This window comes from Martes martes (genome assembly GCF_963455335.1).
Source record: "Martes martes genome assembly, chromosome: 7".
NCBI classification, from domain to species: Eukaryota; Metazoa; Chordata; class Mammalia; order Carnivora; family Mustelidae; genus Martes; species Martes martes.
This window is the reverse complement of record NC_137894.1, coordinates 2,156,077-2,170,137: the sequence shown is the minus strand read 5'-3', so window position 1 is coordinate 2,170,137 and position 14,061 is coordinate 2,156,077. Positions and strand designations below refer to the sequence as shown.

Sequence of the window (14,061 nt, the reverse complement as noted above, 5' to 3'; positions counted from 1 at the left end):
TTTCTCTTCTGTGAACCAACGGCCTGCCCGCCTTTGCTCGGTCTTCTGTCCCTGGAGGCCACCAGCTCTGGCCCTCATGTCAGCTGGGTGCTGCGGGAGGCTTCGCGTCTGCACGGTCGAACACCTTCTCACTGATGCCGCACAACATTCCTTTGGCTTTCGGTGATGGGCGCTGGGGGGGGGCAGTGATTCACATCTGTGCTTTGGTCAAACCATCACAGAGAACATGACTCACGCTATTTTTCAAAATTTATCCTACAAAAGGCTGTGTAACAAACTCCTCTGGGGTCTCAAAAATTGTCATACGATACCCATTACATATGACGTGAGAAATTCTTTTTTTTTTTTTAATTTTATTTCTTTATTTGACAGAGATCACAAGTAGGCAGAGAGGCAGGCAGAGAGAGGGGGTGGGGAAGCAGGCTCCCCGCTGAGCAGAGAGTCCGATGCGGGACTCGATCCTAGGACCCTGAGATCATGACCTGAGCTGAAAGCAGAAGTTTAACCCCCTGAGCCACCGATAGGAATTCTGGTAAACATCTTACTAACCTCAGGACACTCCCTTGGTCACTTCTTATGTTTCCAAATTTGCGACGGTCAGAACTTTTACAGAAAAGTTTTCTGTGCATCTTTAAAAGACTCACATCTACAGTCCGAGGTAGAATTCCTGCTTTCCTGCTACTCGGTGTATGTGCCTATGTGTGTGTGTGTGTGTGTGTGTGTGTGTGTGTGTTCCCTCTTTTAGGGTCTGTAGATTGCTCTGATTTCTGATTTTACTCTCTGCCCATTTCATGCTAAACACTGTATGTCCTTACGGGAAGGAAGAGGCAGTAAAGCGTGTAAGTAAACCCGTGACCTTCAGAAAAAGGAACTGGGTGTGGGCCACAGCTCTGCTCCCCACCAGCCGTGCGATGTTCAGTTTCTTAACCTGTAAGATGGGACTGTGGCTGCACCTCCCACTGCTGGGGTGTTGTGAGGCTTCGAAGGTCCAGCACGGGTGCAGAGCCCAGGATGCCGGCCGGCGAGTAGCACAGCTCAGTAGCCATCAGCTGTTGCTAAGAATAAACAGACAGACGCGCTTCCGGAAGGCGATCCGCCCGTGAAGACAGCACCTGCCTGAGCTAACGTACGTATTAAACAGAACGGACGTCACGGTCCACGTGAAAAGCACGGACTCCGTGCAGGAGCTTTTAGGGCTGGAGCCCTTGAGCACGTGGCTCCCCCCTACGTCCGTGATCTGGGGTGGGTTTGGGGTGGACACCGCTGGGCACGCCCCCCCATGCCGTATACACCTATTTCAAATTCATCTGGGACTTTGGTGAGGTCTGGACTACAGCTGGGTTACTCCGAGGCCCGAGGCCCTCGAAGAAGGGGCTCTGATCGGTGGACACTACAGACCCCTCCCCTCCACCCTGCTTCCCATCAGCTCTGAACTGCAGCCCCAGGTCTCACTGAGTGCCCGGCCGTGTGGGCGGACCTCCTGCCCCCTGCTCCTGCCCCCTGCCCGGCCTCCACAGGCAAGAGACCAGAGGTTTCCCAGGGGGGACGCCCTGACCTCGCCCGTCCCCTGCTGCCATTTGTCACAGACCTCGGGGATCCGCACTTTTCTCCTACAAATATCTCATCTACCCGGGGCTTCCCATTTTCTGAGAGCAAACGTTAAAAGCTCTTACAGGGATTAAAAAAAAAAAATTCAAAACCAATGCTGCATTTGATAAAAATAGAAATCTCTCAAGTGTCAGATGTCTAATGGAAGTCACTTTCTATAGCAAGACTTAATTTCCTCCAGCTTTGTTTTCAGAGCATTTTATCTCCAAACAAAATTCTGCGAGGCCCCAGCCTGGCTGGGTATCCAGCCATAGCTCTACAGAAATACTCTACATTGAATTTTTCAATGAGGCTTTTTAAAAAATTTAATAACTTTTTCATGTCAGTAATTAAAATAATTAAACAGTATATGATGATATAAAATAAATAAGTAATCTCTGACATTACTCCCTACTGCTCACAGTTTATTCTATACCTTTCCAGAAGCCAGTCTTCCAAACACCTAGATGCATAAACACACACAGACATCTCTAGATACTTCTCGCTCACTCAAGATGTTTATGGATATCTTACACGCAAACACGCATTGTATGCCAAGCACCGTTCTAATTGTTACTCGTCCATTAAAACCTTTGACCCATACATCAACCTTATGAGTTAGTACTATTATTTTTCTCATTCTCCAAAGGAGGATGCTAAGGTCTGCATGGACCAGTGACTTACCAGGGTCACAGCTAGTAAGTGGTGTTGCTGGAATCTGGATCCGGGCCATCTCAGCTGAGCACTGACTTACCTACAACACTCCTGGCCTTCAATTTACACATTTGGAAAATATATATATATATATATATATATATATATATATATTTATTTATCAACACCACATATTTATTTATCAATATCATATAGATATTTATGAATATCATATATATATACACACACACATATATATGATATTGTTCCCTGTCAGTACACATATAAAACATTTTAAGGAGGGGGATAAGAATTTAAATAATATTGAGCTATTTTTAAAGTTGTTTTAAATACCATTTATTTCCTTTGTGGAGAATAAATTGTTCTTGGTTAGAACAGTCTGTTCATATCAAGTCCTGCTTCTAGACGAGCTCTAGAGGACACTTCCTTTTCCAGCTCCACGTTCCTTTCATCTGTGTCACGATGGCTACATAGTATTCTACCAAATGAATATCCTGTTACTTTCTTTACTCTATTGAGAAATAAATCCTTCCCTGGTGCGAGATCCGTCCTATGCATCTTGGCGCAGGAGGCTTTGGGTCAAAACTCAAGTAAATGGAGATTTTAAGATAGGTTGCTTTCCTCCTGTAAGGTTACATAGACTTACACTCTTAGTCACAGTGTATAAAAAAATTTGTTTCTCTATACACTTGCCCACACAGGGAATTAACAAATCTCTTGCTATCTACGCATCAGATAGCTGTGAATGTGCTCCCTCGTTTTAATGACACATTCCCTAGCTACGAAGGGGTTCTGCATCTTTTTATGTCTCCATTAGCCCCGTTAATTTAGTTTTCTGCCTAGTGTCTGTTCATTTCTGATGCATTTGTTTTGTCTGTTGGGTTGTTTGAAAATTTCCTAATAATTTATAACAGCACTTTATACACGGGGGAAAAAAAAAACACTTTCAGTCAAAGTATGGCCCAATTTTGCCTTTAGACTATTGCCTCACTTTTTGTGGCATTTTTGATGTACTTAGGTTTTTTTAAAGATTTTATTTATTTATTTGTCAGAGAGGGCACAAGCGGAGGTGCGTGTTAGACAGAGGGAGAAGCAGGCTGCCCACCGAGCAGGGAGCCTGATGCAGGGCTCAATCCCAGGACCCTGGGATCATGACCTGAGCCAAAGGCAAACACTTCACGGACTGAGCCACCCAGGTGTCCCATGCTAATTTTTTTTCAATGTGGTTACATTATTGGTCCTTTTTTTTTTTATGGCTCCTAGGAACACCCACATGTCTCTTCGCTTGCCCATCACAATGGCACACAGAGACACGTATTACTGTCCCATTTCCCCTTGGAGGAAACTGAGGCTCTGGGTTAAGTGACTTGCCCAAAACCACACAACCACTACTGGGTGAAGCTGGGTCCAGAGTCTGGGACCCCCTAGTTCCCCACACACGGCTTCTTTACAACCCAGCAGCCCATCACATCCTCCGAAAAGGGTTTCCAAGCAGTCCTTTTGTTTACGCCATTTTTCAAACCTTTAAATGAAATGATAAGCAAACAAACAGAAATAGACCTCAGTGAGGACCTTTTCAGATTCATTTAGTCGGTTATAGAAGAGGAGGAAACCGAGACTGCCCTAGCCATTCACGTGCAGGGGATGGGACCCCACTAGCTCCCCAAGACTGGGGACACCCGCTCCCAGAGAAGCCTGTACTTCTTAGTCAGAGCCCAGCTCTCCCCCAGATGCCTGGGCATCTCAGCCTCCTGGACACCCCCACTGAGGTCTTTCAGGCCCTACTGGCCACGAACTAAAGAGAACAAACCGAGGGCTGATGGCTGGAGGTGGGCAGGGGCGGGGCTAGATGGGGGACCGGCATTAAGGAAGGCACTTGTGATGAGCACTGGATGTCCTGTGTAAGCGATGAGCCCAGAATTCTACTCCCGAAACCTGTCTTGCACTGGGAAGTTAACTAACTAGAATGTGAGTAAAAATTAAAACAACAACAAACGTGCCCAGTACTGAACGCGCCAGGTGTCCACTCCGCCGGGCCACCAGGGGCTCAGGCCGCAGGACGGGCCCCGAGCTGCCCGCTGCCGCAGCCCCCAGGTCAGTGGCCCAGACCTCCGGATCCCACCCGGTGGGCACTGCCCCAGGAGCCCTCCGCTGCCCGCCCCACTCCCGGCGCCCCGCCTGCGCCCCCCAGGTCATTCCCGAGGCCAACGGCACGGTCACCCGGCCCGGCGACAGGCCTCTGGGCGCTCGGAGCGGAAGTCCCCGCTCCCGGCCGCCTCTGCCGCCGCGCCGCACCCCCGCTCCGCCGCGCGGGGCCCCTCCCAGGCCAGAGGCGGACCCCGCAGGTCTGCGCCGCCCGCCCAGGACCGCCCCGCCCGGCCCGGCCGTCTCCCGCCCTGCCAGTCTCGGGGCGGGGCGGGGCCCGCCTGCCCGCCGGGGCCAATCCGAGGCGCGGGGCGGGGCCGGAGCTGTGGCTCCGCCCCCGGGGCCGGGCGCCGCGGCCTCCCGGAGCCAGACCCAGAGCCAGCCTAGGCCATAGCACCGCCCGGCCCGGAGCCCGCCGCCGCGGGGACCGCCTGGCGCGATGGACCCGGCGCTGGCCGCGCAGATGAGCGAGGCGGTGGCGGAGAAGGTGCTCCAGTACCGGCGGGACGAGTCAGGATGGAAGATTTGCCGGGAAGCCGTGAGTGCGGAGCTGGCGGGAAGGGGTCGCGTGCTCCCTGGGGCTGGGGTCTCCGAAGACCCCAGGCTCCTCCTCTTCCTGCCCCTTTCTGCTCTCCAGTGCCCTGGAGCTGGGTAGGGTGGAGGGTAGATTCCACTGAGGGTCGATTCCTTAAAAAACCCTGGGCCTGTTTGCACGATGACCCCAGGAGGGGAGATACAGATCTGTCCCTTTCAGTGAGTGACTTGCCCAAGGTCATTTGGCCAGCAGCCGGTGGTTAGGCCCCAGAGCCTCCCCTCTTCTTGGCCGGAGCCTCTCCCAGTCCCCAGGAGGGTGGCATGGGCATAGTTTTGCTTATGCGAGGCTTCTGATTTTCAGCAAATAGATGGAAATCGCTTGAGGAGACACATGGCATGGTGACTTTTAGGAGGTTTGAAAATCACCCCAAGCTCTTGGAATCAGCCAGTTCAGATCCCCTGCTCCATCACGTTCTACGGAGGGAGAGCTCGGTCCAAGACCAGCCCCTGCCCTGCCACACAGGAGTCGGTCAGCGTGCAGCAGCCCATCTCTTGGGTCGGTCAGCGTGGAGCAGCCCGTCTCTTGGGGCTGCAGACTCCTCTTCTGTAGCACAGGGACTGGGTCAGGTGACCTTCCAGAGCCTTTCTAGCCCTAAATTCTACGATTCTGTGCCTTTTGACAGAATGGAGTTTCAGTTTCCTGGAGGCCATCTGTGGAGTTTTCAGGGAACCTGTAAGTGCCTGCCTCGCCCAAGTTTGTGAGAAGGGCCACTCCCTTCTTGATGTCTCTGTGGGTTTGCTTCCTAAAATCATGCCCATCTGCCCTGGAACCCTGGAGTCCACTTGCCGGTTATCTTCCAGAAAAGCCTCTGTTGTTAAGTGAATCATTTCCAGCAGGCTGTATCTCGTGAAAGCTTACGGTCCGCTTCGGCAGGTGCGAGGGGAGGGAGGCTGGTTCACTCGCAGCCCCTGACCGCGAGGCTGTCTTCAAAGAGCAGGGACAGGTGTGACGTCTAGTCCTTGCCTATAATCCCGGGATCAGAGTCTTGGGTGGATGCCCGGGCTCACGTGCCTTCTCGTGCTCCAGGTACCGGGGAGAAGGCATCGTGAACGCGCCCCCGGAGAAGGTGTGGGACTGCATCAAGCCGCTTCCTGGGACCCTTCGAGCCAAGTGGGATGAGAACGTGAGCAGCTTTGAAATTATCGAAAGCCTTACTGATGTAAGTCTTTCCAAGCATGGTCACCCTAGGGGGTCAGGGACACCTTTTGGCCAGGGCAGCACCCCGCACGGCCCGGGTACCTCGGCAGACACGGGCTGCCCGCTGCTTGCCATGCTCAGGCCCAACCTGGGCCCGGGCGCGGGTGGGAAACCGTGTGACCAGATGGGGGGGAGACGCCCTAAGCAGTCAGAGAAATGGCAACCAACAGCACTGGTCAAGGCCGGCGGCGGGAACGTGCTCTGAGGTCACTAAAGCCTGGACTCGTCAGCTCGGGTTTGACATGGTGCCCTTCCATGGGGCCGTGAAAATGAGCCCAGAGCCGCAGTCAGAGTCAGGACCTGCCTCACCAGGTAGCCTCCCCAGTGTCTCCGCTGGTGCCAGTGTATCATCCAAGCTCGAGCTGCCCAGGAAGAACTTTCTAGGATAATGGAAATGTTCTGTCAACCCTGTCCACGACAGTAGCCCCCGGGCCCCATGGGGCCACAGAGCACTTGAAAGGTGTCTCGTTGGAGGAAACGAGTTGTTCATTTTATTTACTTTTCATGACTCTCGGGGTAAATTTAAACAGACACGGAGCTAGTGGCTGTCGTATTAGCGCAATTCTAGATGCTTCTGTCAAGAACAGTAAGCGTTAGGAACTTGCAGCGGGAAGAACCCAACTCGTTTAGATGATAGAAGTTAGAAGGGGGGTGGGGCGTCGTAGCCAGAACGAATAATAAAGTTGCCCTGGGGGAAATTTGCCAGTCCGAGGTTCTGAGATGTGTAGACATGATGCCCTCTTGCCTGTTTACACAGATGGTGTTGTGAAACCTCGGGCCACAGTTCTGTGCTGGTCCACCTGGACGACCCAGATGCTCTTGGCCTGGCCCAGAATTCACATTTGAGTTCATGGTCCAGAATTTATGTGGGTGTTTCCCGAAGGGTGGGGCACACACCCCAGAGATACGAGGTTGTTAGGCAAACACTGACCTTGAATCATGCATGGTGATGTCACCTGGATTCGGTTCTTTTCTAATTCCTCTCAGAGCTTGAAGGGGAGAGTTTCAGTTAGGTCCCGTGACACCCATTTAACACTTGCTAATCTTTATAACAAAACCGGGTGATCTCAGCCTCAGAATCAGAATTAGAAGCAACAATCCTTTGTGTGTATATTTTACAGAAAAGTAGCTTCCTTTTAAAATAAATTTATCCAAGTTTATGAAAGTGAGTACATTTGGATAAAAATATTTGAACAGCAACGTAGGACTACCAGAGAGAGTAAAAAAAAATTAGGAAGCCAGTAGATAAATAGACACCTACACTTCGACTTGGGAAACCAGGGGCTAGTGGCCTTTACAACAGAACACAGATGCGACAGAATGACCGGTTATGGAGTTTTCTTGAAGGTCACAGGGGCTGCATTTCTGTGGGCTGTTTAGACTTGGAAGTTGGAGGAGGTAGGGAAAGAGGGAGGCATGCAAAAGGGCTTTCGTAGGCTGGGATCCTGGAGGTGTGACTCTGACCAAGCTAAGGTTGTTTTAGCCTCTTACAAATGGTGGCAAGTTTCCTGGAGGAATGTTGTACACACCCACCCAGGAGGGGCGCGGGGGAGGTCGCGGGTTTTCCCCTCAGGCTTTGTCCTCTGCTAGCCTTCTACTCCCTCATCAGTGCCACAGGGTCTCCCTCTGAGCATCCTGGTTCTTCCCGGAAAGGCATGCCTGCTTCCCTGCCTGGGGCCCGCACAGACCCTCAGTCCTTGGTCGATGGTTGAGCCAGTGTGGGCCCAAAGCAGCCCCCATGCCCTGCCCCCTCCCCCTTCCCTGCCTGACCCTGTCAATCCTGTCCTGCAAGTTTTCAAATGTTTTGCGTGCATGCCTCCCGAAGAGTTCTGAGAAATTCTACATCATCCCCATATGTCCGCTTGATGCCTAACATTTCGTTAACGTCTAAAATTTTCATCATAAATTGCAAAGCAGAGCGTCTTTTTTTAAGATTGTATTTATTTGACAGACGAACGAGAGAGGGAGCACAAACAGGGGGAGAGGGAGAGGGAGAAGTAGGCTTCCCCCCGAGCAGGGAACCCAGTGCGGGGCTCGATCCCAGGACCCTGAGAACACGACCTGAGTTGAAGGCGGACGCTTAACCCACTGAGCCACCCAGGCGGCCCTAGAAGCATGGCATTTTTACATGTAATAAATCAGACAGTTTTAGGCAAGACAATGACGTCCTTCTTTCCGATGCAGCTGCATGACGTGAAGTTTTATTTACTATCGTTTATTTTAAAAGTATGTTGATACGTTGTGGGCCAGGAGCGAGCAGTGTAGAAAGAATTCTTGAGACACGTTAGGCGCAGAAAGGCGCTTTTATTAAAGCACAGGGCGGACCTGTGGGCAGAGAGATCTGCACTGGGAGTGAGAGGAGCCACTGATGGTACAGTTTTAACTTGGGGCGGGTAGAGATAAAGGGAGTTTCCGGAAGGGTTTTCATACGCTAAAGAAGACGTCCAGGATGCTGGAGGCCTAGCTGGTCTAGCTAAGGTTGCTTTTTGCCTCTAGCAAGGCAGTCCTGAGTTGCTGCAGGGGTATCTTTCCCAACTCAAGTACTTCTCATTCATCTTGAAGCTGTAAGGAAATTTAATTTCATCTACTTACTTTTGCTTTGTGCTCCTCATCACACATGAACACGTTTTCCTGAAACAAAAATTTTATATAATTTTTTTTCTTGAACTCGTTTCTCCATTGCTTGTGGGCTACGGAATTTCACCCTAATATATTTATGCTTCAAACACATCATCCTTCATTAATATGGCTATTAATTATATGTACATAATACATCTCCTGGGACTGCATGTTAGAAAGAGTCTGGATTGAGATACGATTGTAAGTTATTAAGACAGTACGATTGTATTACAGATGTGGATGAAGCACTAGTATACGTAAAAAGTAATATACAACGGGAGGCCTTTGCTCACGCGAATTCACAGGCCCCTGGAAAGATAGGACTTCCTGCTAGGAAGAGAGGGGCGCCTGGCTGGTTCCAGTCGGTGGAGCAGGTGACTGGATCTCGGGGCTCCCTAAGTTCGAGCCCCCCATCGTTGGATGCAGAGATGACTTAGAGATGAAGTCTTCAAAGAAAAAAAAGGAGGAGGAAGACAGAAAGTCGGAGGCTTCCGTGGACGGTGACGGTGAAAAGAGGAAGGCCCAGGCTGCCGGGGAGCTCAGGTTTTGGAGAAGGGGAGGCACAGCCAACCTGTGGTTCCTCCTTGCCATTACGACGACAATACGGAGAAGGAACCCTCCCTTGCAGACTGGTGTTTATCAGCCTGATTTTGAGCCCTCCCAAATACTGGAATTCTACGTCCGAGAGGAGATGACAGGTGCGCAGCAGGAAGGATGAAACACAGATCCGTGCGCGAGTTTGGGGATTTATCATACGATGCCGCCTTGGGCGTTTCTTACCAATACTGTCCGTGCTCCTTCAGGAGGGATGGATCCTGCAGCAGGAATCAGGGCAAGAAGCCAGCGGTTACTAAAAATAATATAGATGGATAGATAGCACTTCTGCCATTCCTGCTACAAACTAGGAGAATTCAGAAGTGTCAAAACGGCCTTGTGTCTAACAGCAAGCTTTGGCCTTTAAAAAGAGTAAGAGGGAGGACAGGGGCTCCTCACCGTGGCCGTGCTCAATGGGGGAACCCGCGTCCTGACCTGTCCCTTCGGTGCCCTGGGGGACGTGGCCGCCGGGACCGTGCCTGCTAGGAGGATTCTGGATGGGTCGGGTGTGCTGTGCATGTGTCCCCAGTGGGAAGGGAGAGGCTGTGTGGAGGTGACCCTGTTCTAAGGCTGGTGTTTTTAGGAGGAACACAGGGAGGCCGCATCATCTGGAAATGGATTCCCAGTGCCCTCCTAAAGACTCAGACCCTCGGGGCACAGGTGTCTCTGCCAAGACACTCCGTGCCTCAGTCTTAAAACCCAGTCCCTTAAAGCACAGTCCCTTCTTGCGTGCACCACACCCCAGAGAGGTCCGTCCCATCCCACAGCTGACCTGCTCTTCTCCGCTGTGACCCGGAGAGGGCGGCGGCCCTGCTGGAGGAGGGGAAGGGTGGGATAAAGCCTGGTTGGGTTTGGGGCGACCTTGCCTTCAACGTGGGAGGGTGGCCTGGTGGCGAATTCTGGATTGGGGTGAGGATCAAGGGAGACTCCCTCCAGGGCCGGGCGGGGGGACCGGACGGCGGCCCAGGCACAGCACTGAAGGAGGCCCTTGCTCCTAAGGCCGGACTCCCCGGACTCCTGATTCCCAGACGCCGGGGGTGGGGCAGGGCAGGGAGACCTGTGGCCGTAAGCGGGACCCTCTGTGCTTGACAGACGCTGTGCGTGAGCAGAACCACCAGCCCCTCGGCTGCCATGAAGCTCATCTCCCCCAGAGACTTCGTGGACTTGGTGCTCATCAAGAAGTATGAGGACGGGACCCTCAGTTCCAATGGTGAGTGACAGCCAGACTGCCGCCGGGACTCACACCCTGGGTCCCCTGTTCTGCGTGCACCCGGCCTCGGCAGCTGGCAGGGGGATCGCATGTCGTAGGGGGCCACAGCAAGGGAGCGCCCAGGCCAGTCATTGCATGTTGACGTCACAGACCTGGCCAGCATCCCTTGTCTTTCCCACTGAGGCTCATGGTCTACACTGTCGCTGCACGGGGTTGTGGCCCTGTCCCCTCCCTCCCGCCCCTGCACGTGTCCCACTGCCTCCCGAAAGCCGCAGCCCTGGCCATTCGTCCGGATCCTCTATGCAGGGACAGATGGAGATGGGTGCCTCCCTCCTGCCCCCTGGCCTTACCCTGCGGAATGTGCTTATCTCTGAGATGCCAGCAGGTTTGGGAAGCCGTGAACATGGGTGTGTGCATGTGTGGGTTTGTATGTGTGCGTGTGTGTCTGTGTGTGTGTGTGAGTGTAAAGGATGGCGGGGGGCTCGGGGGCAGGTCCCAGGGCACCCGTGCTGACCCCTCAGGCTCCAGGTGGTGTGGTCTGCATGCGCGAGAGCTGAGGTCGGAGCTCACTCCCCGTTTGGCTGTCTTCCAGCTATCAACGTGGAGCACCCGTTGTGTCCCCCGAAGCCGGGTTACGTCAGAGGGTTTAACCACCCTTGTGGCTGCTTCTGTGAGCTTCTGCCAGGGTAAGGATCATCGGGATTGAGTGACGTGCCCAGACCTACGCGTAGCTTAACTGTGGACCTTCTGGGCAATGGGTGCGTTAATTACAGTGTGCGGTAATAAACCAGCCCGTAGGGAGCCCTGTTCTGGACACGTTGTGACGCAGTGTGCCCAAGCACCGGGGAGGCACGGTGGGAGGCCTTGTTCTTACTGTTTCCAGTGTGGGGCTCCCCCTCCAGCCCCGTGAGGCAGGCTGGGCAAATGCCATGGTCCCATTTAGCAGATGAGAGAACGAGCTCAGGGAGGTCAGGGGACCTCTCCCGGGTAAGAGCGTCCGAGGCCGGCAGTGCAGGGCCGGAGGGCCAGGTCCTCCCTTCCGTGCTCTTTGACCTCCGTCCGCCAGCCCGGAGCAGCTGAGGGGGGGGCTGTCCCCAGCCCGTGTCCCACGCAGGGCTTGTCTCCCTTCAGTGAGTCGAAAAGCCACAGTCCAGAGGAGCCCGTGCTGGGTTGTACTGCTCACCTGCCGTCCGTGTCCCCTCCGGGCCTCTGTCGCCCTGTCTGTGCGACTGGGAGGAGGCCGCGGTTTTGAAGGTGCGGGTCCTCGGGCTCCGTGATGGGCAGGTGCCGTGCTGGGTGGGGTTCCCGAGGACGAATCTCAGTGTCCCGGCCTTGTCCGTCAGGGCGGGTGCTCCTCTGTGGCCTTGGGGCACAGCCCCCATGCCCCACTGCAGAAGCGTGTTGTGGCTCTGCCCCTGTTTCCCTAGGGAGCCCAACAAGACCCACCTGGTCACGTTCTTCCAAACCGACCTCAGCGGCTACCTCCCGCAGAGCGTGGTGGACTCCTTCTTCCCTCGCAGCATGGCCGGGTTCTATACCAACCTGGAGAAGGCCGCGAAGACTTTGTACGACTGACGTTTGCGCCTGCTAGCCGAGGACTCCCGGGCCTCATTGCAGAACGCTGATGCCAGGGTACCGGAGAGCTCCGAGGGCCAGTTTTCACCCTATGGGACCTGCTTGGAGACAGCTCGTCTAGACGGAGAAACCGGTGGGAGTGGCCCCCGCCGCCAGCTCCCCTCTCCGGGCTGGCTTCAGGGAGTCGCTCCTCGGCCCTGTGTCCTGGTTGACTGCAGACCCCAGGGGGTGTACTCTGGTCTGAGGCCTGTGTGTGCCAGTCACTGCCGGAGGCCACCTGCCCCCGCCGGTTAGGAGGGACCCCCACTGACGCCGAAAGCCAGGCTCTGCTGCCTGCTTTGCATGCAGTGCCCTCCGACCTGATCACACAGCCCCAGGTTTTCCCCCTTAAAAAGATAACAGCTTGGAAAATACTCTTTTAACAAATGAGCTAAGCATTGGGGAAAAATACATTCAATATTTCTTTTGCTTGTAGCTTCCATTTGAATCTCTCCTTTCCGCTCTTTTCCACTGAGTTAACTCCCGTGTCCCCAGCGGACCCCGGCGGCCGGCAGCGGCCCCGAGCCAGTTCGGCAGCCTCGCGGCTGGCGTGCTCCGTGCTGGAGCCACTCTGCTGTCCGCATGAAGGATGGGAGGGCAGGTCCCCTCCAGCGGCGCTGCTGGAGCCCCCGCTCTAGGCTCTGCTCTGAGATCGCACAGGTCTGGTCTACTGTGTGGGTCATCGGAACAGGGGAGCACGGCTTTGCCACCTGGAAGGGGCCTCGGCAGCCACATGAGGTCCCCTCCCTGTCTCGGGTCGGGACCACACAGCCTGTCACAGTGAGCGGCATCCCTGTGCCTGACCCCAGTGTCCTCGAGTTGCAGTGACGACAGTCCGCAGGAAGTTTCCGAGTCCTCCCAGGGAAAGACAGCCCCCACTTTGTGCGTAGGACTCACTTCCCCACCTTTGAGTCCTGGGGCGTCTGTCTCCGGATGTGGTGAAGCACGAGCAACCTTTGAAACAGGAGGGGTTAGGGAGCCCCCTTCTTACAGGTCGCGGTGGGACCGCAGACCTCATAGTCCTGTCGTTGGGACCATCCCGCTGACTTACCCAGAAACCTTCATCAGGCTCTTGGATTCGTTTAGATCTCATTCCCGCGGTAAGTGCCCGGCAGGGCCTGACTCCGCCGGGCGGCCGCTCGGGAGACCCCGGAAACCACCTCTGCCTCCCTGTCTAGCGGGATAGAGAGCCTGCCGCGCCTCGGACCGGGGTCGCAGGGCCCCTCGGGGGGAGCCGTGCTGCCTGGGAGTCTGGAAACATGCCCCTGTCCCGGCGCCTGCCTCTCACTCAGAGTTCCTGCTCCCGGTCAGTGCCATCACCGGCCCCCGCTTCACGTCCTGTCTTGCCGGGACAATGTGGGGACGGGAATAACAGTCCCCAGGTCGCCTGCTGCTTCAAGTCCCTGCAGATGAGATGATGTACCGACTGGTTAGACACGGCTCAAAGCAAGGAACCAGGGCGGCCTGGGAGAGGCCCTGAGGAGGGTGCGGTGCCCACAGGGCGGAAGTGGGTCCCTAACGGTGAGCTGTGGCGCTTGCGATGTTTGGGGGTGACTGGAAGCCGTTCACTGAGGTGCTCTCCTCTGCCTCTGCTCCCTTCTCAAGACGTCGGCCAGGGACGGCCAAATCTCCCGCGTAAATCCCAGCACCGTGACTTCAAACTGATGAGCTCTTGTGTCGAGACCTTGCTGGCTCCTGGACTGAAGACGCGTCCCCCCACCCCCCAGCACGGAGACTGGAAACGACCAGTGGCGGCGTCCTGAGTGGGGAGAGGGGGACCTTCTGAAGCAGGAGGAGGGACTGGGAGGACCGCGGGCCAGCTGTG

The 14,061-nt window shown here is 54.6% G+C and overlaps 1 protein-coding gene across 4 annotated transcripts; it reads left to right on the top strand.

Annotated features, from left to right (window-relative positions):
• Positions 1 to 4,710: 4,710 nt before the first annotated feature.
• On the top strand, positions 4,711 to 12,671 carry STARD5 (StAR related lipid transfer domain containing 5). 4 transcript variants are annotated; one of them, XM_080809511.1, is made up of 7 exons: positions 4,779 to 4,945; positions 5,625 to 5,674; positions 6,029 to 6,161; positions 10,505 to 10,622; positions 11,215 to 11,308; positions 11,754 to 11,876; positions 12,143 to 12,671. In XM_080809511.1, exons 1-6 carry the CDS (start codon positions 4,847 to 4,849, stop codon positions 11,872 to 11,874), a joined length of 615 nt encoding a protein of 204 aa, XP_080665637.1. In that variant the 5' UTR covers positions 4,779 to 4,846; the 3' UTR covers positions 11,875 to 11,876; positions 12,143 to 12,671. The 4 variants fall into 4 exon arrangements, with proteins under 4 accessions (XP_080665635.1, XP_080665637.1, XP_080665636.1 ...); XM_080809510.1 differs by having other exon boundaries at positions 12,050 to 12,671; XM_080809509.1 differs by lacking the exon at positions 11,754 to 11,876 and having other exon boundaries at positions 4,711 to 4,945; positions 12,050 to 12,671.
• The last annotated feature ends 1,390 nt before the right edge of the window (positions 12,672 to 14,061 follow it).

Bases quoted from the DNA above. Each gene is read 5' to 3' on its own strand.
- STARD5 (XM_080809509.1), top strand. From the start codon at position 4,847: ATGGACCCGGCGCTGGCCGCGCAGATGAGCGAGGCGGTGGCGGAGAAG. The intron at 10,623-11,214 runs GTGAGTGACAGC...GCTGTCTTCCAG, and splicing joins CGGGACCCTCAGTTCCAATG to CTATCAACGTGGAGCACCCG. The intron at 11,309-12,049 runs GTAAGGATCATC...CTGTTTCCCTAG, and splicing joins TTCTGTGAGCTTCTGCCAGG to GGAGCCCAACAAGACCCACC.